The sequence below is a fragment of the Stenella coeruleoalba genome (assembly GCF_951394435.1).
Source record: "Stenella coeruleoalba genome assembly, chromosome: 3".
Lineage (NCBI taxonomy): Eukaryota > Metazoa > Chordata > Mammalia > Artiodactyla > Delphinidae > Stenella > Stenella coeruleoalba.
The window spans coordinates 161959735-161982954 of record NC_137148.1 but is presented as its reverse complement, the minus strand read 5'-3'; the positions used below and the strand labels follow the sequence as shown (position 1 = coordinate 161982954).

At 54.4% G+C, this 23220-nt stretch overlaps 1 protein-coding gene across 1 annotated transcript; it reads right to left on the bottom strand.

Moving 5' to 3' along the window:
* Positions 1-1078: 1078 nt before the first annotated feature.
* Positions 1079-22765, bottom strand: COLGALT1 (collagen beta(1-O)galactosyltransferase 1). The gene is made up of 12 exons (XM_079918152.1): positions 21896-22765; positions 20489-20599; positions 19655-19772; positions 14307-14441; positions 12968-13172; positions 11420-11539; positions 6456-6532; positions 6276-6382; positions 5876-6008; positions 4236-4363; positions 3192-3398; positions 1079-2963 (listed from the first exon to the last, which is right to left on the bottom strand). Exons 1-12 carry the CDS (start codon positions 22156-22158, stop codon positions 2696-2698), a joined length of 1872 nt encoding a protein of 623 aa, XP_079774278.1. The 5' UTR covers positions 22159-22765; the 3' UTR covers positions 1079-2695.
* Positions 22766-23220: the final 455 nt, after the last annotated feature.

Below are 23220 nucleotides of genomic sequence, written 5' to 3'. Positions count from 1 at the left end.
CATGACAACCAGAAACGTCTCCAGACATCGCCAAATGTCCCTGAGGGACAAAATCCGCCCCCCCCCCAAATTGAGATCCACCAGGTTAAAATAAGATTTGGAAACATGGCATGTAACGGTAACACATGAGAAACGACTCCAGTGTTCTACGAGAGGGGACTGGCTAATGAACTGGGATCATCCACCCTCGCAGATACATGATGAATAACTAAGATTTAACAAGAAGAGAAAACATGGCAGCCTCTACTGAAACTTCTAGGGCGCATTTCTGTTAACCCAGCAATCCCACCTGTATCAACTTACCCAACTGAAATAAAAACTCCAGGAGGAAAGATGGATTTTATAATACTGTTCATTGCCAGGCTGTGATATTCTTCCATCAGGATGATTGAATAAATGCTGGTCCATCCTGATCACAGCCTATTTTAGTGTATGTAACAATCCAAAAAGAGCTGGTAGACATCTGCGCTGATTAGAGTGTCTACAATATGTTGTTAAATTGAAAAAGAAAATTGCTGAAAGAAATCCGGGTACAATTTGATCCCGTGTGTATGAAATTAAAATGGGTTGTGTGGGAGAAAAAGAAAAAAGCAGGTTGTAACAGAGTTTATGTAACATGAAACCTCTTTTTCAAAACATGTATATATTTGTACCAGGCAAATGGGTAAGACTGAAAGGTTTGTCACTAAAAAGTTAGGAGTTGTTGTCTCTCGGGACGCGTGATTTAATTTTGCTTTTTTTGGTTTGCTTAGCTGTATGTTCTCATGTTTCCCCAAGGATCACACACCATCTGTTATTTTGTAAAAGCCTAGGGTATATGCCTGCACACCCTAAAAGGGCTTGAGAATCTTGAGAACCCTTATTTGATCCAGAAAATTCAAATGCGGTTGAGGGTGGATAAATGCCCCACCTCCCTCGCCCCTGGGGTGGGACCACTCTGAGGTGCATGCTCTATGCTGCCCCCACCCCGCCGAGTCAATTGCTCACTGGCACCCCCTGGAGGGCTCCTTCCCTCTGCCTCACGTCCCCACTGCCATCAGGGTTTCCTGGGGTCACCTCTCGGATAATTCAAATCCTCATCTTGGGGTCTGTTTTCTGGAGACTCCAAACTATGACAGCCCTGCTCTTCATTCTGTTATTTGACCCCGCAGGATAGAGTGAGGTTGACCATCTGTCGTCCCCGGGCTATTTTGGGGAAGTTTTATGGGGCACACTGGAATCCCGGGGTCTCACTCCCCCCGCCGCACCTGGTTTCCTCCCACATCTTGGCCTGAAGCAGAGGGGTGGGGAATGTGGGTGGTACATAGGTTGTGAGCAGAGCATTGGGCCAAGAAGGGAACACAGATGTATGTGAAAACCAACCAGCAACATTTAATAAAAAAATAAGCAAGTTATCCGGGACCCGACCCGGACAGCAGTTAGTTATCCCTCAGAGAATGAGGCACTACTGGTGGGCTCTGACATTCGTTTCAGGCTGAAGACACAGCGAGTCCTCCAGCCTGTGCCGGGGGACGTTCTGCCCAGGCCGTGGGTAGCGCCCCAGTGCAGCGGAGCCCACGCGAGGCCCCAGACGCATGATCCCACCAAAGGCTTGGACAGAGGAACCCCACCGAGCAGGCAGAGACCACACCTGACGTGCAGGGCAGGGAGGTCAAACAACTGAGACCAGGAGGGGGAATGGGAGACCCCGCCCCCAGCTTCACCCCTCACCCCCTCCAGGGGGGCCGGGTCTAGCAGGGGGGCCGGGTCTAGCAGGGGGGCCTTGCATGAGGACATGAGGCTGCTGGAACCCATGGCTGCCCCTGGCAAGGGAAGAGCCAGCCCCTCTCCTGGGCGGTGGACAGGGGATGTTATCTGCACACGGCTCGGGCGACGGGGGGGCGAGGGGAAATGAGGAATCAAACTCAGTCAACCCCACTGGGAGTCCACGAGGTCAGGCACACAGCCAGCACTCAATAAATGCCTGCTGCATGAAGAAACGAAAGGACTCCTTCATCTCTGTTGGTGATCAGAAGCTGACTGAACAGCTGTCATCCTATTTTGTATCACCAGGGCCCAGCACACAGGAGATGCTCTCTGGATGTGTGGGGAAGAAACCACTTAGGAGTGAAAAGCACCTTGTTTATCTTCAGCCCTAACACAAAGCTCAGCTCCCCGCACACAGCAGGCACTCAGCAAATGCACCGAGTCAGTAAGGACTTTTGTGTCGCAAGTACCAGACACAGGGTACGTGTCTGAACACATGAAAGTTTACCTCACTAGTCCCAGAGCCTGGAATGGTGCCCAGCATACAGTAGGCACTCAATAAATACTCGAATGAATTCAAACAGTGAGTGTGTACCACTAGCGCCTGCTTCTTGATGGGGGATCAGTAACGCCTGACGACTGGACCCATCACCGAGGGAGGGAATAGTCATGCCTCATTCACTGCCAGAACACAGGAACCTGGTACCCAGTACTCGCTTAAAGTGTTGGGCGCACGAACTGCTGCCACCCGATCCACCTGTTCCTGGCATACAGTAGGCACCTCCGTTAATGCTGCCTGCGTGCACGTGACTGCTGAGCATGGGCTGGCTGGACGCCGCCCTGTGTGGGGAGCCCTCCTTGGCCTGCCAGGGGTCGTCCCCGGCGGGCGTGCGGGGGCCGGGCCAGCGACAGGCTGCTTTGGATTCATGGCCACCGCCCCTCAGAGCTCTCAGAGCTCATCCCGGGCAGCGCTGTCCAGGGGGGACTGCAGCACGTCAGAGTTCTTGGCCTCGCGGCTCAGGGCCTGCTGCTCGCGCATCTTCTGGGATTTGGCCCGGTCCCAGTCGGTCTTGACGTGCTCGTTGTTCCACACGACCGAGGTCTCCGTGTCGCTCACGTACCCGTCGTCCCCTGTGTAGTGTGTGGGGTAGACGAGCAGGGGCTCCACGGAGAAGGCGCGCAGGTCCCGAGGGGAGAAGTGGGCCTTGTATTCAGACCTGCAGGGGAGGAGGGGCACGGGGGCCGTGGTGGGTTGGGGGGTAAGAGGCGAATGGAGACAGAAGTGGGTGGCAGGGGTGGGGGGAGGGCGACGGCGAGGGAACAGATGGAGGAAGAAGCAGGCAGAGGAAAAGCCACCTCCCTGGGACCCACGAGCCTCACGCCCCCACCCAGGCCAGCTCCACAGCGAGACCCCAGCCCGCCTGCCCACCGCCACCCCCTCTCACACTGGGTGCTTGTCGAACATGACCGGCAAGAACTCGTCCACGGGCAGCATCTTGGAGAGTGGCCGGGCAGCCAGCAGCTTGCGGGCGCCTTGCAGGGAGATCACGTAGGCCAGCGTCCAGTACGAGTAGTCGGCCTCCACCAGGTTCCTCACGCGGGGCACAGCCTTTTCGGGGTGCTCCACCTGCATCCGCTTCCGGCCCACGTAGCTGGGGTGCAGAACGGGGGCCCAGTCACCTTCCTCCCGCCTGCCCACGCAAGAATGCTGACGCAGAGATCCCCGGAGCCCCTGTCAGGCCCTGGGGGGTGGGGAGCGATGAGGAGGCCGGCGTGACTGCACTGGGGTGAGAGCAGGCCCACAGGGGTCTGGGGCCACAGGGAGGGGGTGGGCTTTCTCTGAGGGCACGAGGGAGGATTTGGAGCTGGGGAGGCTGTGCCACGGGAAGGAGAGCGGAGCTGAGAGGGGAGCTGCTCTGGGTTCAGAGGGCTGTGAGGCAGGCGGGCAGGAGTGAAGGGGAGAAGCTATGCTCCTATCGACAGCACGGTCCTGAGTCTGAGGCCCAGAACCCAGATCAGGCCCCGCACGTGGCGCTAGGGGCAGGGGTGGGGTGGCGAGGATGAACCAACCCACCTGCATGAGACTCCAAGGGACAGTTCCAGAAATAGGCTGGCCATACTCTACCTAGCACTGCTCTGAGACCCAGGCTCCCGTGGGCGTAGCCCACGCAGCCAAGCCCCCAGGCTTCTCGCCCTGCATCCGAGCTCGGATCAAACCCACCGCAGGCCACACCCCAAGTTCTTTAGCCACGTCCCCAGTCTTCCGGGTCAAACCTTAGCCTTATTCTCTACCCCACAGGCTCCAGTCAAGTCTCCAAACCCTGGACGAGCTGGCAGGCTTCCACCAGGTCCCTAGACTTCTGGGTCAAGAACAAGTCCTCCTGCCAAGCTCCCAAAAGCTGGCCCAACATATTAACCTGCAAAGGCCCTCCGACCTAGAGGCTCTGGGCCACACCTTTGAGCTCTGGCCCCTCCCAGGCTCCACTCACATGAGGTCCCAGTCCAGACCCTCCCGCTCCACATCCTGCATAAGGTTCATCAGGCGCCTCTTGAAGAAGATCTCGAAGCGCAGGTCGTCCTCGAACACGAGTGATTTCTGCAGCCTGCGGTCCACAACCTGAGGGAGGAGGCCCTGCTGAGATCTTGGAGAGATCAAAGCCAGGCCTGACCCCGAAGCCAGTTCTGCTTAAAAGCTCTGGGGCATCAGGAGAAAAGCAAACTACTCCCCCCACACACACACCACCACCACCAATTGTTGTTTTTTTTTTTTTTTTTTTTGCGGTACGCAGGCCTCTCACTGTTGTGGCCTCTCCCGTTGCGGAGCACAGGCTCTGGACGCGCAGGCTCAGCGGCCATGGCTCACGGGCCCAGCCGCTCTGCGGCATGTGGGATCTTCCTGGACCGGGGCGCGAACCCGTGTCCCCTGCATCGGCAGGTGGACTCTCAACCACTGCGCCACCAGGGAAGCCCACCATCAATGTGGATCTACCTCCTGGCCAAAACTTCCTCCTCACAACGTGGCAGCAGAATCCACAGCCTCACCTCAGCCTGGCTGCTCCTTCCCAATCCAGGGCCTGGGCGTACGCTGTGCCTTTGACGCAGAGCACCCTTCCCCCACACAGCAGCAGGTAGGTTCCCTCTCACCCTTCTGGCCTTAGCTCACCTGTCACCTACTCAAGAGGTCCTCCCTGACTATCACCCAAAGCTGCCAGTTGAGGATAATTCATAACCCTGGGCCTCTCCTGTAGTTGCCTCTCACTTATTTCATTGCCATTCATTTCTTTGTGGATTCTCATCAGTCTCCCCACCTCCCAGGGCTGTGAGCGCCCTGAAGGGGGCTGGGTCTATCTTGGTGGCTGTCGTGTCCCCAGCACCAGCATCAGGCTGGGCACACAGTAGGTCCTTGACAAATGTTCCCAGAATGAATGAACTAGCGAATCTTCACAACTGCCCCTGAAGTTGTGACTCCATCATCTGGAGAATCTGAGACTCAGATTGGGAAATGCCTTCCTTGCTCACAGAGCTCACCCCTCTCAGAGGCAGGGCTGGACTTGAACCTGGATCCCCTCTGGCTCTACAGCTACCTGGACACCGCAATCCCTGCCCCATGACCTCCGTGATGAATATCAGAAAAGGAGGGCAACCTGGCTGAGCACCTGTCGCCTCAAACACCAAATGCCCCATCTGGCCTCACGCCTGCTGGTCCCAGGTTCCAGTCCGTGCCTGGCATCCTCGCCCATCCTAACCTTCCCTTCCAAGGGTGTGTGATGAGCCTCTGGGGCTAACGGGGTACCAACATGTGGGGTCTGCATTAGTTATCGTCGCCATGGCTATTACTCCTACTAGTAAGCTATGAGCACGGTGCCCGGGCTCTAGATATTTGACAGTGGGTGCACATGAAGAGGTTTCTCCTGGAAACCTGGGCCTCAGACCCCACCTGTTTCTAGAGTCAGGCTTAACCCTCCCCGGACTCAGGCTCCACGTCTGCACAGGAGAAGGACAGCAGCTCATCCACCCAGGGTTCAGGTGACACATTCACTAAAGAGAGAGGACTGTCTGGGATGCAGGTGATTCCCTCCTTGAGCTGTAAAGAAGGCTGAGGAGGGGCCTGCCCCGCTGCGGGACCCACCTCTTTCCAGATGTTATAGTGGCTGAGGAAGCAGCCCAGTTCGCCCTTGGTGAGGGGCCGCCCGTGGTAAGGATCCCGGTAGCCGGGCAGCATCTGGATGCCCAGTGCCTCTACCTGGCTAGTGTTCATGGCTCTGCAAGGGGGGACAGGAGGGGGTCAGTGGAAGACTCTCTCTGCCCACAATTCCACCATTAGCGACATTCCCCCTTGCCACCCTGCCCCCCAACCTGCACACCCCTCTTGGACCCAATGTGGGCTGCCAGGGCGTGGTCTACACTATGTGCGCAGACCTGCCAGCACCCCGCGCAGGGTCAGACTCACATCCGCTCCACAGCCGCCACCCACCAGGTCCACATACCCACACGTGGAGCCGCCCCTCCCCCACCGGGGTGGGACTCACTTGCCGTCCACAGCCTCCACCAGCCGGCACTCGATCTCCTGCTCCTGCAGCGCGCGCAGCATACGTTCCCGTCGGTCCTGCCGCCGCTTCAGGTTGATCATGAAGACCTGTGGCCCAGAGCTTTGGTTGGACCCTCCAGGTCGGCCCCCAGCCCCACCCATGAGGGAAGGCCCAGCCTACCTCGTCAAAGCCCATCTTGTCTGGCGTCTTGGTGGGCACCGAGATGAACCGCGAGGGCTCCGCGGATGGGTGCTTCACTGGGCGGCAGAGAGAAGCCGAGGGGTCACGGGGGTCATTGGGAAGTCGGGGGGTGTCCAGCCTCTTTCCAACGCCCCCTCCCCACCCTCTGCGGGGCTCCCTGTCATCCCGAGCTCCTCAGCTTGGTGCTGGAAACCCTGTCCGACACAGCCCCGCTCACAACATCAGTGCTAGTCTCTCTCCTCCGCCTCCTACCCACTCTGGCTGTTGGCACTGCTCCAGACTTACCCATCCCCCATTCCTACCTCTGGACCTTTGCACATGCTGGGCCTCTACTGAAATACCCTTCCTTCCTCCCCTCCTCCCCCTGAGTTATCAGCTAAGAGGCCTTCTGGGACGGGGCGGGGGGTGGGTGGGTGGCAGCAGAGGAGTCTCCTGACCTCCCCAGGCTGTCAGGTACCTCTTTGGGGGTCCCCACAGCGCCTGGGCTTCCGTCAAAGCCTCATTCTGCTGTCCTACCTCCCCGGCTCCCTGATTATCTCCCATGAGCTCTGCCAGACGGATACCAGGTCTGTCCACTCACACTGGCTCCCTACGCCCAGTACACAGAGCTCGGCACAAACTCATAAACTGAACAAAGGAATGACTTTCCTCATCTATAAAATGGGCTAATAAGTCTCTCAGAGGTTTATGTCATGATAAGTTGCCATGAAATCACACACATTGTTTTGGGTTAAACTGTATCCTCCCCAAAAAGATACTTTGGCATCTTGACACTCTGGTACCTCAGAATGTGACCTTATTTAGAAAATAGGATCTTTAATGAGGTCATTAGGGTGGGTCCTAAGCAGTTTGACTGGGGTCCTTATAAAAATGGGAAATTCAGATACAGAGATACACACAGAAGGTAGACGGTGTGAAGACATACAGGGAGAAGATGGCCATGTGACTGGAGTGACACATCTACGAGCCCAGGTATGCCAAGAACTTCAGGGTGTTCGCGATCGGTCCCCTTTTAGCTGCTATGAGCAGTGCTCAGACCATATCCCCGGGGCCCTGTCTTGGTACATCCCTGACGGTTTCCCACAGAAGGATCAGATCCAAGGGGACTGGGAGCCTGGTGAGGCTCCTGGCCATCTACCAGGCTGGCCCAGAAAAGGCGAGTGTGGCATCTGCCGCCCCAAGAACAAAGGCCCTGTGTGAGCTCAAAGGACAGACACAGGCCCCTCTGTCTGGGAGAAGCCTGGGCGAGGCCCAGGGTCAACCTGGCACCTCCCACCTCGCAGCCTGGGCCTCCTCCAGGGACACTGTGCCCTGGGGTTTCTTCCTATCCAGGGCCCGTCACAGCTCCCTGCCACCCCCTGTCCTCCTCAGGGGAGCCTAGGACCCAAGGGCAAGGCTTTGGGATCTGAAGACTCAAATTCAAATCCCAGGTGCCCTTTCCCTGTCTTTCTCAGCCTCTGCCTGCCCGCTTGGGTGTGGATGGTGAAAGGACCTGCTGATGGGAAGTGGGGGTATCTCTTCATTCTTTCTTATCAGTTCTGGGAAAATGGAGCATATTAGGTCCAGAAGGAGCAACACAATGCAGCCTTTCCAGAGAGCCACGTCAAAAAATGTAACACGGGCCTCCCTGGTGGCGCAGTGGTTGAGAGTCCGCCTGCCGATGCAGGGGACACGGGTTCATGTCCCGGTCCGGGAGGATCCCAAATGCCGCGGAGCGGCTGGGCCCGTGAGCCATGGCCGCTGGGCCTGCGCTTCCGGAGCCTGTGCTCCGCAACGGGAGGGGCCACAACAGTGAGAGGCCCGCGTACTGCAAAAAATAAAAAATAAAAAAAATAACACCCCTTAGACCCATCATAGGGTGAAGAATTAAACTTGACCACAGAGAGGTCTGGCCTTTGCTCCCAGACCCTGGGAGGCTGAAGCCTTGGAAATGCCTTTGTTCATCTCAGGGCTGGGGCCATACCGGGTATGTACGCCAACAGTGTGATTCAGGGTGGAGGTCTTGGGCTACTTGGTATTGGCTCAGTTTCTGCAGGGCCTGGAGATGGAGGTTAGCCATGTGGCAATCATCTGTATCTGTGTGTAGGAGCCCCAGTAAAAACCCTGGACATGGAGCCTTGGGAAGCATCCCTGGTTGGCAGTACACCATGCATGTTTTCACATACGAGTTCTAGGAGAAGCAAGCACTGTCCGTATTACTCCACGGGAAGGGACAGGGACAATAGGGATCTCTGTGCTTGGAACGCTCCTGGATGCTGCCCCGTCACCTTTTCCCTTTGCTGATTTTAATTTGTTCCTTTGGCTGTAAGAAATTGTAACTGTGAGTATAACAGCTTCCAGTGAGTTCTGAGTTCCTCTCATGAATTATCAAAACTGAACATGGTCTTGGGGACCCCAGATTTTGCAACTGGTGTAAGAAGTGAGGGCAACCTTGTGGATATTCCCTAACTTTGCACCCACTGATGCATGTCTAGAACTCTCTCGCACATGGCAATGTTGGGGAAAATGGGAAATGCCCCCCATGCCGCTCAGGAGAAGACTGGTAAAGTGACACATGACACAGCCAAGAGTGAATAAATCTGTGGCTGAACATCTAATGGAATACTACGCAGCAAGACAAGAGAACGAGCACAGCCACACGCAGCAGCCGGTGACAGCACAGACGCGGACACTGGGCAGAAGGCACCGCACTTGCGCAGCTTGACTGATGTGAAGCACAAAAAGGGAAAAAACCCGTCAGCTGGTGGAATCACAACAGTGGGGGACCCCGGGGAGGGCCAGAGCCTGGCCCGTGTCTGGTGACAAGGATATTAAAAACAGAGAACGGCGAGCTCTGAGAGGGAATGCGGGCTTCCTCACCGTTTTCCACATACCTCGCCCTATGCACCTCTTGCATCTGCCTGTCTCTGAGTTGTCTGCTTTTAGATAAGGGTATTTTTTGGTTGTTTTTTTTTAACTGGGCACAGATTGATCAATAAAAACATGATAACATTGAAAAAAATTTTAATTAAAAAATAAAATAAAAACAATCATCACGCTGCCCACATATGACCTGTCACTGCTGTGTATGCTAAAACTCAAAGAACAGGATTTACACTGAGCCAAGTTTATGGGGCCAGCTGGGAAAGACACCCCATAGTCCATGAGCAGGTAGGGTAGGAAGTTGCTGGATTCCCCACACACAGAGGGCAGCACTCTGAGCTTTTCTGTAAGCCTGAAATTTTGTTGTAAGAAAGATTTTTTTCTTCTTTGGGCCATACCGCGTGGCTTGCGGGATCTCAGTTTCCTGACTAGGGATCAAACCGGTGCCCCCTGAAGTGGAAGCGCAGAGTCTTAACCACTGGACCGCCAGGGAAGTCCCGAAAGATTTTTGAACACATGAGAAATCACATGCACAGCCCGGGGACAGGTACCCACACAGAGGTGGAGAAAAAGGTGGTTTTCACTAGAACTGTAAGGAAGGATCTGCACAAATATCTGAGACCTCCAGACCCTCCTTCCGTCTGTTCTGTGTGATTTGCTCTGGTGCTTGAGAAACAGGAAAATATTCACGCTTCTGTTGTGCCATCCGTTTATAACGGCAGCGTAAACAGTCTTCTGGCCAAAAATAACGACGGAAATATATGTGAAAAGTTAAACTAGGAAAACTATGGCAGCCTGGAGAAGCTTCTCGGGGTCCGCTCGCCCACAGGAGTTGGCAAGAGGCAGAGACCCACTTCTTAAGACTACAGCCTGGTGGGTTTGCCAGGCTGAGCGTGGGCAACTACATGGGAAAGACACTTGGGGGTTGCGGGGGTCTTCACCCTGATGACCTTGCAGCCTCCAGGTGTCACCTCAAAAGACCCCAAAGCCCCCACAAAACAAAGGCTGGGTGTCATTCCACCTTCAGCCACAAGGGGGAGCCACAGCCAGAAACGGATCAGAGCGGGGGCGGGGGGCGGGGGGTGGGGGGCGGCACGGACTGAACCGCAGGGCAGGGGCCTGGCCCTCCAAGGCCCTCTCCATCTGTGCAGTGGGAGGTACAGCCATGCTGCTTCACAGGCCTTCACAGGGATGTGGTCAGCACAGGGCAAGGCCCCCATGGAAGAGGACGCCGTACCACTGTCCGGTTGCTTCAGAGACCCTCAGCCGGGGCAGAATCCCCTCCTCAAGCAGCATCAATGGCAGCTCGGCCCTATGTGTTCAGCCCACCTCACCCGAGGGACAGCTGCTACTTTAATAGTCTACGGATTTATTTGTATACGTGTTAGAGAGACGTGAGTTTGCAACCACGGTAAAAATATGTAGTCTCCTTTTTAAAATGTATTCAAGTTAAAAAAAAAAAGTGTCCGTTAAGATAGATATTAAACAAACAATAGTGGGTCTGGAGGTTGGCAGGGACATGAGTGACAAAATGGCCCGAAATGGCTGTGTCCTAGATGCTGCCACGCGCATGCAGGGTCATCCGTGAAACCTGCTGCCCTCACTGCTCCTACACCCTCCATGGCTCCTGACTGCCCCGGGGGAAAAGGCCCGCTCCTCAGCTGAATGTCTGAGGCCCCCGCCCTGGCCCTGCCTGCCAGCCCTGCCCAGCTCACCAGCCCCACTTCTGTCCCGTCGACCTCACCTGTTTCCTGAGCTCACAGCCCCTCCAGCCTCCCGGCCTCCGCATGTGCTGCTCCCTCCGGCTGCGATCCTCTTATCGGCTAACTCCTACTTACCCCGCATCTTAATGCCACCTCCGCCAGAAAGCCCACCCTCATTTCCCCGAGCACGCCATGCACAGCTGCTTGCAAGCCAGCACTCTGTGAGAGGGGGGACAACCGTCCACCTGTTCATGCTGGGTTCCCAGTGCCCGGCAAAGAGACTGGCGCCCAGCAGACACTCAGTCAGTGTTCACAGATGCAAGATGGCAGCGAGAGGGAGGCGACTCAGCCCTCCCAGGTTGGCGCAGGCAGACTCACCCATGACCTCCAGCTGCACGTGCATGAAGCTCTCGGCCTCATCCTGGAGGGTGCTGTGTGCCCGCAGTGGCACCGGCAGAAAGCCATACACCTCCTTGTTGCAGACGTACATCTGGACCTCTGGGGCCAAGGAAACAACAATCAAAATTGAAAACAGAGCAGTAAGGCAGTGGAGGCAACCTCTGAACAGAGCATAAGCCTCACAGCCCAGCACGGGGCCAGAGCGTAAATGGGTCCAGCTGTTCCCAGCAACCGGCAGAGAACCCCTTGGCGCTCCATCTGGGAATTGGAGCCAGAACAGGGGTTCGCAGTGCCAAAAAACTCCAGAACTGTTAACGAGCGCCTCGCACCAGTACTGACTCAGTCCCTGCAGGATTCCATGACAAAGCAAACCACAAAACTGCGGGTGAACAGTAAAGATGCACAAAAATGAGATGCAGTTGGACAAACCATGAGTTACATTATCTCTGTGTTAGTCCTTTTCTGAATGGTTTCAAATTTTAAAATGAGTATGTATCTTTTTCTAAAGTGATAAACCCAACGAAAATGATTTTCATTGAAGGGCCAGACAGTAAGTATTTAGGTCTGTGGGCCAAACAGTTCTGTCTCAACAACTCAAGTCTGCCTTTGGACCGTGCCCAGAGAGGGCGTGGAAGCTCTGCGCCCCTTCCCCCAAACCTTGCCCCGTGCGTCTCTTCCTCCGGGTTGTTCCCCAGTTATATCCTTTTATAATAAACAGTAACCTAGTGAGTAAACAGGTTTCCCGAGTTCTGTGAACCGCTCTTGCAAATTAGCAGAACCCAAGGAAGGAGTCGCGGAAACCTTTGGTTTCTGGCCATTTGGTCAGAAGCACAGGTGACACCCTGGACTTGCAATCAGCATCTGAAGCAGGGTGGGGGACATAGTTTTGTGGGACTGGGCCCTTAACCTGTGGAATCTGAGGCTATCTCCAAGTAGACAGAGCCAGAACTGAGGTGGAATTGAGCTGAATTCTCAGACACCCTGCTGGGGTCCCAGAATTGCTTGTAGGTGTGGGGAATACACCCCCACCTCCAACCTACACACATAGGAATTGGGTCCAGGAACCCAAAAGACATTCTTAGCTTGCATCCATACGAAAACAGATAGTGGGCCAGATCTGGCCCGTGGGACATACAGTTTGCTGACCCGTGGTTTAAAAATAAATGACAGGTCAGCATATGGCTATGTTCTCTTCCTCTCTAAACTTTTTTTTTTTTGCCCAAAGTATACAACTAGGGAACAATTATGCTCAGCCACAGATATCTGGGGGAACAGAGGAAAATATCAAGATGGAAATAACTTTCAATAAGCAGATCTTAAAGACCTGGGGAATGAAGCCACCCAGCAAAGCCAGGGCTGGAGAGAGAACGGGTCCTGGGGATATCATCTGAACACCTGGATACAGCTGCACCTGAAGTCATCGCTGCACCCTGCAGTTCTGGTTCTGTGAACCTTCTGTGGGCTCAGCACTGGTCCCAAAGAAGCAGAGAGAGACACCCCATGATGGCAAATCCCCTGTGGGCTCACCTGCCTGTTTGCAGGAGAAGGCAAAAACAATGATGTCATCGAAGGACCAGGTATAGTCAGGGTGGGGAGGGTAGAACGCCAAGTTCCTGGAGGCCGCCTTCCTCAGGTCAATCAGGAAGGTCGAGTGCACCATGGGGACTGCAAAGCAGCCCCGGCGGTCCCGCTTGCGGATGGGGATGTAGGCAGGCGTGCGCTTGTAGTAGCCCTGTGGGGAGGTGGGCAGAGTTTTGCATGGGGGTCCCTGAAGGTGAGGCTGGAGGCCCAGGACAACAGGAGGCCCAGAACACCCGGAGAGTAAGACTGGGTGCCAGTTTGTGGCTATGGTGGGTATTCCCTGAGCACAGGGCTCTGAGCAGGGCCTGTCAGTCTCCAACCCCAGAGCCTCAGTTGCTGGGCAATGGCACAGAAACCCAGGGAAACAGTCAGTCATTTGCAGACCCAGCTCAATACTTCTGATCAGAAAAGCAGCATTTGAGAAAGGAAATTAAAAAACTGAAAAAGGGACTGGATATTTGAGATCCTTTGATTTTAAAATTAAACATCAGAAGTGGGACTTCAAGAAAGTCGGGGAGCAATCTTTTAGAAGTTTTAAAAGATTCTGGAACAGTCCTCTCCCTTCCTCCTATCCTTTACGAACTGGAATTGTTAGCATATGACATTTAGATTTCTATGACATACTTTAAAATATAGAAACCACTGAATTATTCACTTTAAAATGGTGAACTTTATATTTTGTGAATTACACATCAATTCAAAACAAAGATAGGAGGAGATAGGATGGGTCAGCATCCTGGCTCTAGCCACCTAGCCCCCTCCCCCTGGCACAGCCCTGCTCCATCACCGGCCCCTCACTCTCCCTGGCTTTGCCTAAAACCCCACCCTCGTCACTGGGTGGGACAATCAGAGCCTGACATTTTCCTGACTTCAGTAATTGGTTCAGGGGTAGGAAGAGACTGGACAAGGTTCAATCAGAGTAGACTCTGGCTGAATGCTGCTGAGATCATTCCCCAGGAGTTTGAAAATGAAGGAAGAGGAGGAAGAGGAATATTGTTTGAACACCTGGATCAAGCTGTGCCTGAAGTCCTGTCCTGGCATCATCATGTCATAGCTATGTGAGCGCAGGCAAGTCACTTCCTCTCTCTGCATTTGTGCTTCTGCCTCAGTAATGGGTGTAGGGGCAGGGGGCACACAGTCGTAGACCCTCCCTCAATGTCTGTTTAAGGATTATCACAATAGTGTTTATCAAATGCTCACCACGAGGCAGTGTGAGGCTAAGTTAGACTCCAAATCCAGCCCCCAGCACCCCCAGGCCCCTGCCCTACCACGGTAACCCCCTGACCTGGGAGGTCATCCCACACCAGAAGTTGGAGTATGCAGCCCGGGAATCCAGCATGGGGGCCACCACCGTCTTGTTCTCAGCGATGAGCAGGGTCAGCGTGTCAGGGTTGAGAATCAGGTTGTCCGCATCCACAAACTGTAAAACACCCGACATGGCATCAGTGTGGGCCGCCAGAGTGAGCCGGGCTAGGCCACAGCTTGGAACAGCTGGGGCAGAGGCCGGAGCCCTGGGGAGGGGGGCACCTGGAATAGCACGTGCGGCCCTGGAAGCCACCTGCTCCTCAACGGACAGCTCTGCCCTAAGTCACCAGCAGGGTTACGTTCACACAATGAAATACACGACACTGCAAGAGAAGGGACGGACCACACAGCACGAAGCGACACAAATGCGTCCCACACACGGTGCTGGCGAGCCACGGGAAGTGACAGTGGGTGCATCACGTGGCTCCTTTTTTTTTTTTTTTTTTGCGGTACGCGGGCCTCTCACTGGTGTGGCCTCTCCCGTTGCGGAGCACAGGCTCCGGACGCGCAGGCTCAGCGGCCATGGCTCACGGGCCCAGCCGCTCCGCGGCATGTGGGATCTTCCCGGACCGGGGCACGAACCCGTGTCCCCTGCATCGGCAGGCGGACTCTCAACCACTGTGCCACCAAGGAAGCCCACGTGGCTCCTTTTATGGGAACTTTTAAGATGGGCAGCACTGGTCAGTGAGGAGGACAGTCGGGGCTGGGAGGACCACACTTTCTTCTATGTGAGTGAAGGGCCAACAAAAAAATTCCTAAAAATAGGATCTTTACATAAGGCTTTTTTTTTTTTAACACCTTGAATGTTGGGGTAAAAAGATGATAACTTGTTTGCTGCAGCCTGGAAGGAAACTCACCAACCCATGAACAGGGTCATCATGGTGGGGGGTGCCTGCTTGTCCCCCCAAAACCGTTATGTCACCAACACCTTCCAGAAAGGCCACACCAGAATATTCATGGCAGGGTTGTTCATCACACAAACTGGGAACGACCCAGGAGTCTAGCAGTGGAGAATCAGCTACAGAAACTTTGGCCCTGCCCTGCTGTCCCTTTGCAGAATGTGTCGAGACAACTGAAAAATCAAGCCACAGAAAACAATTAGGTAAGGACGTTCCTGTCTACCGGGATGTGAAAACACACCCAGCATGATATATTATACAACTATTAGGAGGTGGGTTTTTTTTAATGCATTTGGTCCACAGATATGCTTTCTGTTACCCATGCAGGGTTTTTCTGTGTTTTTTTTTAAATTTATTTATTTTATTTATTTATTTTTGGCTGTGTTGGGTCTTCGTTGCTGCACGCGGGTTTTCTCTAGTTGCGGGGAGCAGGGGTTACTCTTCGTTGCGGTGCACAGACTTCTCACTGCGGTGGCTTCTCTTGTGGAGCACAGGCTAGGAGTGTGGGCTTCAGTAGTCGTGGCTCGCAGGCTCAGTAGTTGTGGCTCCCAGGCTCTAGAGCGCAGGCTCAGCAGTTGTGGCGCACGGGCTTAGCTGCTCCGCGGCATGTGGGATCTTCCCGGACCAGGGCTCAAACCCGTGTCCCCTGCATTGGCAGGCGGATTCTTAACCACTGCGCCGCCAGGGAAGCTCCCCATGCAGGATTTTTAGAACGTATGAATCACTTGCCATAAACAAGAGCAAAAACCAGAATCCCTGCCTTCTCCAGCAACGTGGGAAGGGCATTCCCACGTGGCAAGCCCCAGCTGGAGACGGGAGGTGGCTGCCCCTTGGGACAAGCCGTGCGCTCCTGTTATGTTCCTGCCCAGACCCCTGTGGACATCTGAATTGGTGACCTTGGAATACAGATGCAGTGAAAACAGCCAGAACAGTCTGGCAGTTCCTCAGAAAGTGAAACATGGAGTTACGGCAATTCCAGTCCTAAGTACAGACTGAGAGAACTGGAAACGGGGACTCGAACAGACGTCTGCACACCATGTTTATAGCAGCCTTATCCACAGAAGACAAGCTGTGGAAACAACCTAAGAGTCCACTGACGGATGAATGGATAAACAAAACGTGGTCCATCCATACAATGGGAATATCACTCAGCCAGAAAGAGTGAAGCGCTGACACACGCTACCACCTGGATGAACCCTGAAAACATCAGGCTGAGTGAAGCCAGACCCAGAAGGCTACGTAGCGTATGATCCTGTTTATGTGAAACGTCCAGAGCAGGCAAACCCACAGAGACAGACAGCAGATTAGCAGTCACCAGGGGCTGGGGGCAGGGATGCAGAGTGACTGCTCATGGGCACAGGGTTTCCTCTGCGGTGATGGAAACTAGTTCTGGAAGCACACAGAATGAAAAAACACAGCCAGAGAGCGAGCCTCTCTGGGAGGTACGACTACAAGGTATCATTTTTTTCTTTCTTTCCAAGCTTCTTGTTGTTTCTTGTATATTTTCTTACAAGTAAGACCCACAGTGTTTGTAAAAAGAGAAAAAAAGAGGCCATTTTAATAATAATTTAAAAACACGAGACAAATGATTTCACATTCCAATATGGATTACTTAAGTCCCCGATTGCAAAACTATACAGTATGTCAAAAGCTGCTTTGAGTTCTGAACCAAAGCCTTGAGTTCCACCCGGGTTTGCTGAGAGAAAAAAGTGAAAACCACTCAATGTCAAACGATGTAAGCAAAACCCAGGGAAGCAGACAAGGTGGCCCTGGGCTGGACGGTTCTGGGAGGTTCAAGCCCCACCTCTGTCTTCACTGTTTCTGAGACCCCACCCAGCAGGCTGTCACTTCCCTCTCCAAGCCTCCACTTTCCCATCTATAAAACAGTCTGAGAAGCCAACTCACAGGGATCCCAGGAGGAGCCTGTTCCATCCTTCCTCCTCCCAGGAGATGGCTCCGTCCTCCCCACAAGGTTCAGGCCAGGACGTGAGGTCCTTCCGGCACCCATACATCCAGCAGGGCCTGTCCCCTTGGCCTCAGAACGCATCCTGAACCCACAGCCCCATACAGGCCCCCACCCTGGCCTCCTGCTGCCCCCCTCCTCTTGCCCCACGGCAGCCACAGGGACTTCAGGAAATCAGAAATCAGAACCTAGCCCTCTCCTGTTCACACACCGTCCATGGCTCCCCATTACCTTCAAAGTAAAAGTCACATCCCTCCCTTGGCCTGAATAGTCCGGCCCCCACCTACCACCTCAGCATTACCCCCGCCATCACTCCACTCTGGTTACACTGGCCTCCTCGCCAGTCCTTGAATGCCCCAGGCTTGCTCTCTGCTCTGTTCCCTCTGCCTCGGACACTGGCCCCCAGCTCCCGCTGAGGCTGGCTCCTTGGCTCCTTTAGATCTCGGCTAAGACCCCCTCCTAAGGGAGGCCCCCCAACCCCTGGTACCTGTGGTCGTGACCTTATTTGGAAATTGGGTCTTTGCAGATGTAATTAAGATGTAAATTAAGATGGAGTTCATCCCTCCTACACTGTTGATGGGGATGCAAATTGGTGCAGCCACTATGGAAACCAGTGTGGAGGCTCCTCAGAAAACTGAAAATAGAATTACCATATGACCCAGCAATCCCACTCCTGGGCATATTCCCAGACAAACCTGTAATTAAAAAAGATACATGCACCCCTATGTTCATAGCAGCACTATTTACAATAGCCAAGACATGGAAACAACCTAAGTGTCCATCAATAGATAAATGGATAAAGAAGATGTGGTATAAATATACAGTGGAATATTACTCAGCCATAAAAAAGAAAAATAATGCCATTTGCAGCCACATGGATGCAACTAGAGATTACCAAACTAAGTGAAGTAAGTCAGAAAGAGAAACGCAAACACCATATGATATCACTTATACGTGCAATCTAAAATACGGCACAAATGAACCTATTTACAAAACAGAAACAGACTCACATATATAGAGAACAGACTTGTGGTTGCCAAGCGGGTGGAGGATGGGGGAGGGAAGGACTGGGAGTGTGGGATCAGCAGATGTAAGCTATTATGCATAGGATGGATAAACAACAAGGTCCTACTGTCTAGCACAGGGAACTATATTCGACATCCTGTGATAAACCATAATGGGAAAGAATATAAAATAAACAAACAAATAAAACAGTAATTACTTTAAAAAAAAGATGGGGTTCATAGTGGATTAGGGTAGGCCCTAGATTCAGTGACTGGTGACCTTATAAGAAGAGACCACGTGACCACAAAAGCAGGGACTGGAGTGATGCAGCCGCAAGCCAAGGAACACCGGGAGCCCCCAGAAGCTGGAAGAGGCAAGCAAGGATCCTCCCCTGGAGTGCAGCCCTGCCTGCACCCTGATTTACACTGCTGGCCTCCAGAGCTGCAGGACAATAAACTGTTTTATTGCCCGCCAGTGTTGGTGTTTGTTTATTGTTTTAAGCCCGCCAGTGTTGGTGTTTGTTTATTGTTTTAAGCCCGCCAGTGTTGGTGTTTTGTTATGCCAGCCCCAGAACACTGATATATCCTCAAGTGCCTTTCACAGCGCTGGCCGCCTTCTGGTATTTCCTCATGCAGTTTTGTTTGTTTTCTGGTCACATCCACCTTTCCTGGGATGCTAGGAAGGTGGGGCTCAGCCTGTGTGATCCTCGCTGTGTCCCCAGGGCCCGGCACGAGGAGGGCATAGGGAGTGGACGATAGGTATATGCTGATTAATAAATTAAGAAGGTAGAGACCAAAGCTTGAGGTTTGGCACGTAGATGGAAACCCGCCGCGGGCACTGTCAGGCTGGCATCACTGCATTCAACCTCCATGGCGAACCAGGCTCAGCTGTCAATGCCCTGCCCATCGCACCAGGGGAGGGGACCATGCCCAGGTCAAGGAGCCAGGCTGAAGGAGCTCACAGGAGACCCGTGATCTGTGGGCACGTAACCCAACATTGCATTCAAAACCTCAACCGGCCCCCTCTTCCCAGAGGCCCAGGAGGAGGAAGTGAAAGTCAGGGCTCAGCAGCTCAGTGTCGCCAGCATCCCCCAGCCCCGGCCCCATCCTCCTGCTTCTTGGAGTGACCCAGAGGTCATCATCGTGGTTGCAGAGAGAACTCACATCACTGGTGATGCTGATAAAAGTGGAGATGACCCAAGTGTGCAACTACAGGGGTCGGCTGGGGACACAAAAGCCCACTTGTTCCTGATGATTAAGAATCCAGGTGGCCGAGGATCAAATCCCAGCTCCTCCACTAACCTGCTGTTACCTCTGACAACTCACTTCCCTTCTCAGAGTCTCAGTTTCCCCTCTGTAAAATGAGGTCAAGGCTGGTCTCCAAATCCCGCCACTCTGCCTTCCCTTGGATACCCCAGACCTTCGGCTAGGGACCCATGGGCTGGCTGGCCAAGAAACTCACCAGGATGTAATCGGCCCACATGTCCCGGGCCGATTTCAGGGCTGCCTGGCGTAACTTCATGATGTGCTCATAGCGTGAGTCAGACCAGTGTTTGGGGCCCTCCTCGTCTGGGTAGGACCTGTGGAGAGGCAGCTGTGATGTGGGAAGCACAGGGCATTCTTGGAGCCCAGAGAGGTTTGAGCTGGCTGAATGTGGGGTGGTCAGAGAGGGCTTCCTGGAAGAGGAGATGTGTAAGCTGGATCTGAAGGCTGGGAAGAAGCAAGGAGAAAACAGGAGAACGGAGGTGTGTCCCCAGTAGGGGGTACAGCATGTGCAAAGGCCCAGAGGGGAGGGGAAAGGGCCTCTACTGCCTTGCAGAGACATCCCTGAGGGTGAGGGGAGCCACTAGGAGAGAAGACCCAAGGACCTCCCAGACTCCTAATCTGGTCTGGGCAGTGGGTGGGTACAGAAATAAATCCTGAAAGAGTGAAAGGAACCGAAGTCCACATCACTCAGGGGCTCATGGGGACGCTAAGCAACAGAGCTGCTGTTGCAGCTGAGTGACACAGGGAACAAAGCAGTGGGCGTCCACCACAGAGACCAAGGAATGAAGGAATTCCAAGTGGAGCGAACGGCGGGGCAAAGGCCCAACGGGAGGCTTATGACCCACTGGTGAAGCTGAGGTGGGGTGAGAGTAGCCACAGCCAGCGCTGAAGGCTGCAGAGCTGGGCTACAGCATCAGGGACTGGGGGCTGGGGGCTGGCCCAGGATGATGCGGAGTCATGGAGGGTGTGTGAGCAGGGGCACAGCCAAGTCCAGCTGGGGGCAGGGGGCAGGGCAAGGCCTGGCACTCACTTCGGCTCCTCTGCCGGCCGCCACTCCACAGAGTGGTACAAACTCTTCACGGCCACCAGCCATTCCCGAAGCACGGCTGACGTGTTGTCTGAGTTGTGGTCCGTGGCCACCCTGCAGACAGAACAGGCCAGTGAGTGAAGTTAGGGAGACCAAGGCAGGGCGAGCAGCAGCAAGGCAACAAGGGCTCCCACGACCTGGCTGGGCCTCCCACCAGCTACACAGCCCTGGGCAAGACACTTCCGCGCTCCGTGCCCCAATTTCCTCATCTGTGACACACGGGGTGAGGACAGGGCCCACTTCACGGGGCTGCAGAGGGGACTAAAACAAGCTAATTTTGGAAAAACACATTAGATGACGTTCGTACTATGGGGCATCAAGGATCTTATAACCGCATTCGCTACTAAATATGTGAGATTTAATAAAAAAAAATATATATATATATATCATGCAGCCCTGCCCCACCTTCCTCAATTCTCTCCTGTGAGCAGTACCACTTTGGAGTGGGCTGTGGTCACTCGTTCATTCAACAAACATTTCTTAAACACCAACTGTGTGCTTGGATTATCCGGCCTGGAGGGAAAAGGAATATTTGGAAGTCTAGTTTGACCATCAGCTGAGAGTTATTCTCCCAAAAGAACTGTTATTTAGTCAACAACAAGGATAGCAACGATGACAATAATAACAGTAATGATAATAATAACCACAGCTCTGGTCACTGATGCCAGGCGCAAGGGCTTCACACTCAGTAACTTGTTCATCTTCAGAGACAACCCAACTAGAATTATATTAGTATCCCCATTTTCCAGATGAAGAAACTGAGGTAGGAAGCGGTAAGTCACCAGTCAGGCTTGTTCATGGCCCTGCCCCATTCTGCTTCTAGGAAGAATCCACTCCCCGCAACCTTCCGCCTTCCGTCCCTTACCCCACCCACCCACTCCAGTAGTCACAAGGCAGGAGGTCCGATTCAGGCTGGGTTTAGGGAGCAATACGGCAGCAGGAGCGTAAAAACGTTCAGTCAGTAGAAGTGCAATGTGGGCCGCTGCAACGCCCCAACTGGGAGTGGGGGCGGGTTCTCAGGCTTCCCTTTGAAGCTGTGTGTGCACGGGCAGTGCGCACGGGTGATCCCGGATATGCCCTAATGCGGGGGCCAGAAGGCAGAACTGTGGCCCGCCCCACCCTAAAGAGGCCAGCAGGCAAAGCGCCGTTCCGGCTGGTGCTAATGCGGCAGGGGGAAAGCAAGCAGGAAGGCACGCGTGGGGTTGGCCTGCCCTGACGGGGGACAGCAAGCAAAAGGCACGCGTAGGGCTGGCCCGCCCCGCCCGGTGCCAGGACAGCGGGCGGGCGCGGCGTGGACCCGCCGGGATGGGGACAGCAGGCCGGATGCGGGGCCGCGGGTGCCGCGCTCACCACAGAGCTGTGCGGTCCCGGGGGTGCCGCAGCCGCTCGAGCGCGCCCAGCGTGGAAGGCAGCGCGTGGGCCGCGTTGCGCGCCAGCAGCGCGACGAGAACGCGCGGCGCCTGCAGCGGCGACTCGGGGCTCCAGCGCTCCTCTGGGAAGTAGGCGGCGGCGCCCGGCGGGCCCTCCAAAGGTGGCAGCGCCAACAGCAGCAGCAGCAGCAGCACCGGGAGGGGCCGCCCGTGCCCCCGCCATGCGCGTGGGGTCGCCGCCATCGCGCCACGCGTCGCCTTTAAGCCGCTTTTCTGCCGGCGGACGCGGACGGCGCCTTAAAGGGGCCGTGGGGACCCCGCCCCTGCCGCGCGCCTTAAAGGGGAGGACAGCTCCTGGCGGAGTCAGCCGTCAGGGCCCGCCTCCAAACGGCCTTAAAGACACAAAGTGCCTCCTACCCTCCTCAGCGGCCCGCTCGAAGTGACGTCAATCTGCAGGCCTGCCCGGGAAGCCCGGCCTCCCCCGACCCCCCACCCCAAGACGCCGAGCGCTCAGAACTTGGGTCTGTGCGATAAAGCCGTCAGACCTCAGAATCTGCCCTGCCACCGAGCAGCTGCTCTCGCCAGGATCCCAGCCTGATTCGACATCCAACTTCCATTTGTATAAGACCGGCTGTGTCACGAGTCGAACCTGGATAGTCAGGATCTGGTTTGGGACTCAAGATATGAGCCTCAGTTTCCTCTGCTGCAACATGAGTTTTACCACTCTAGTTCTCGAGCTCCCTGGGATGCCCTCAAGGGTTGTTGAGTACCAAGCGCGTGGGCCCTGGCGTCCCCAGACCTGGCTTCAAATCCAGTCCCCAAGTGGGCCGTCTGTGTGAGCCTAAGTTTGTCCATCTGTAAAATGGAGTCAACGACCCCGCAGGCTGTGTGTAGATGGAACGGGAGGGAGGTGGACGTTTCCAAAGAAATGCTACGAGGGGGCTGTTTTCCAGTAATCTAATGTGTTTTCTAATTCATCGTTTTTGTGATGCTCAGATATCTATTTATTAACGTGAGTGGTGGGGGTGGGGGCTCAATATTGTTAAGCAAAATTCAGGGGACAGATCGTGTGTCCTCAGTGTGTGCAAGAGACAGTAGGGCAAAAGTTAGGAAGTAAAGGTGAGGAAAATCTCATTCTCTTGGGGAAGGAAACCATGGAGTGTGCATTACCCCCCTCTGAAAGCTGAACTGAGAAAAACACTGGGGAAGTCCCTCCCAGAACCTACTCCGGAAGCAGCTGGAAGTCTTGTGATGTGAAGCTGCCAGGCTCCAGTGGACAGATGGCTTTTCTGGCAAACAGAGGAA

What these genes read in the sequence shown, in the direction of transcription:
- COLGALT1 (XM_079918152.1), bottom strand. Translation starts at nt 22,158, where the DNA reads ATGGCGGCGACCCCACGCGCATGGCGGGGGCACGGGCGGCCCCTCCCG. An exon ending in CGTGCAGCTGGAGGTCATGG is followed by an intron (nt 6,533 to 11,419) that starts GTGAGTCTGCCT and finishes TCTGCCGCCCAG; the next exon opens with TGAAGCACCCATCCGCGGAG. An exon ending in ATGTTCGACAAGCACCCAGT is followed by an intron (nt 2,964 to 3,191) that starts GTGAGAGGGGGT and finishes CCTCCCCTGCAG; the next exon opens with GTCTGAATACAAGGCCCACT.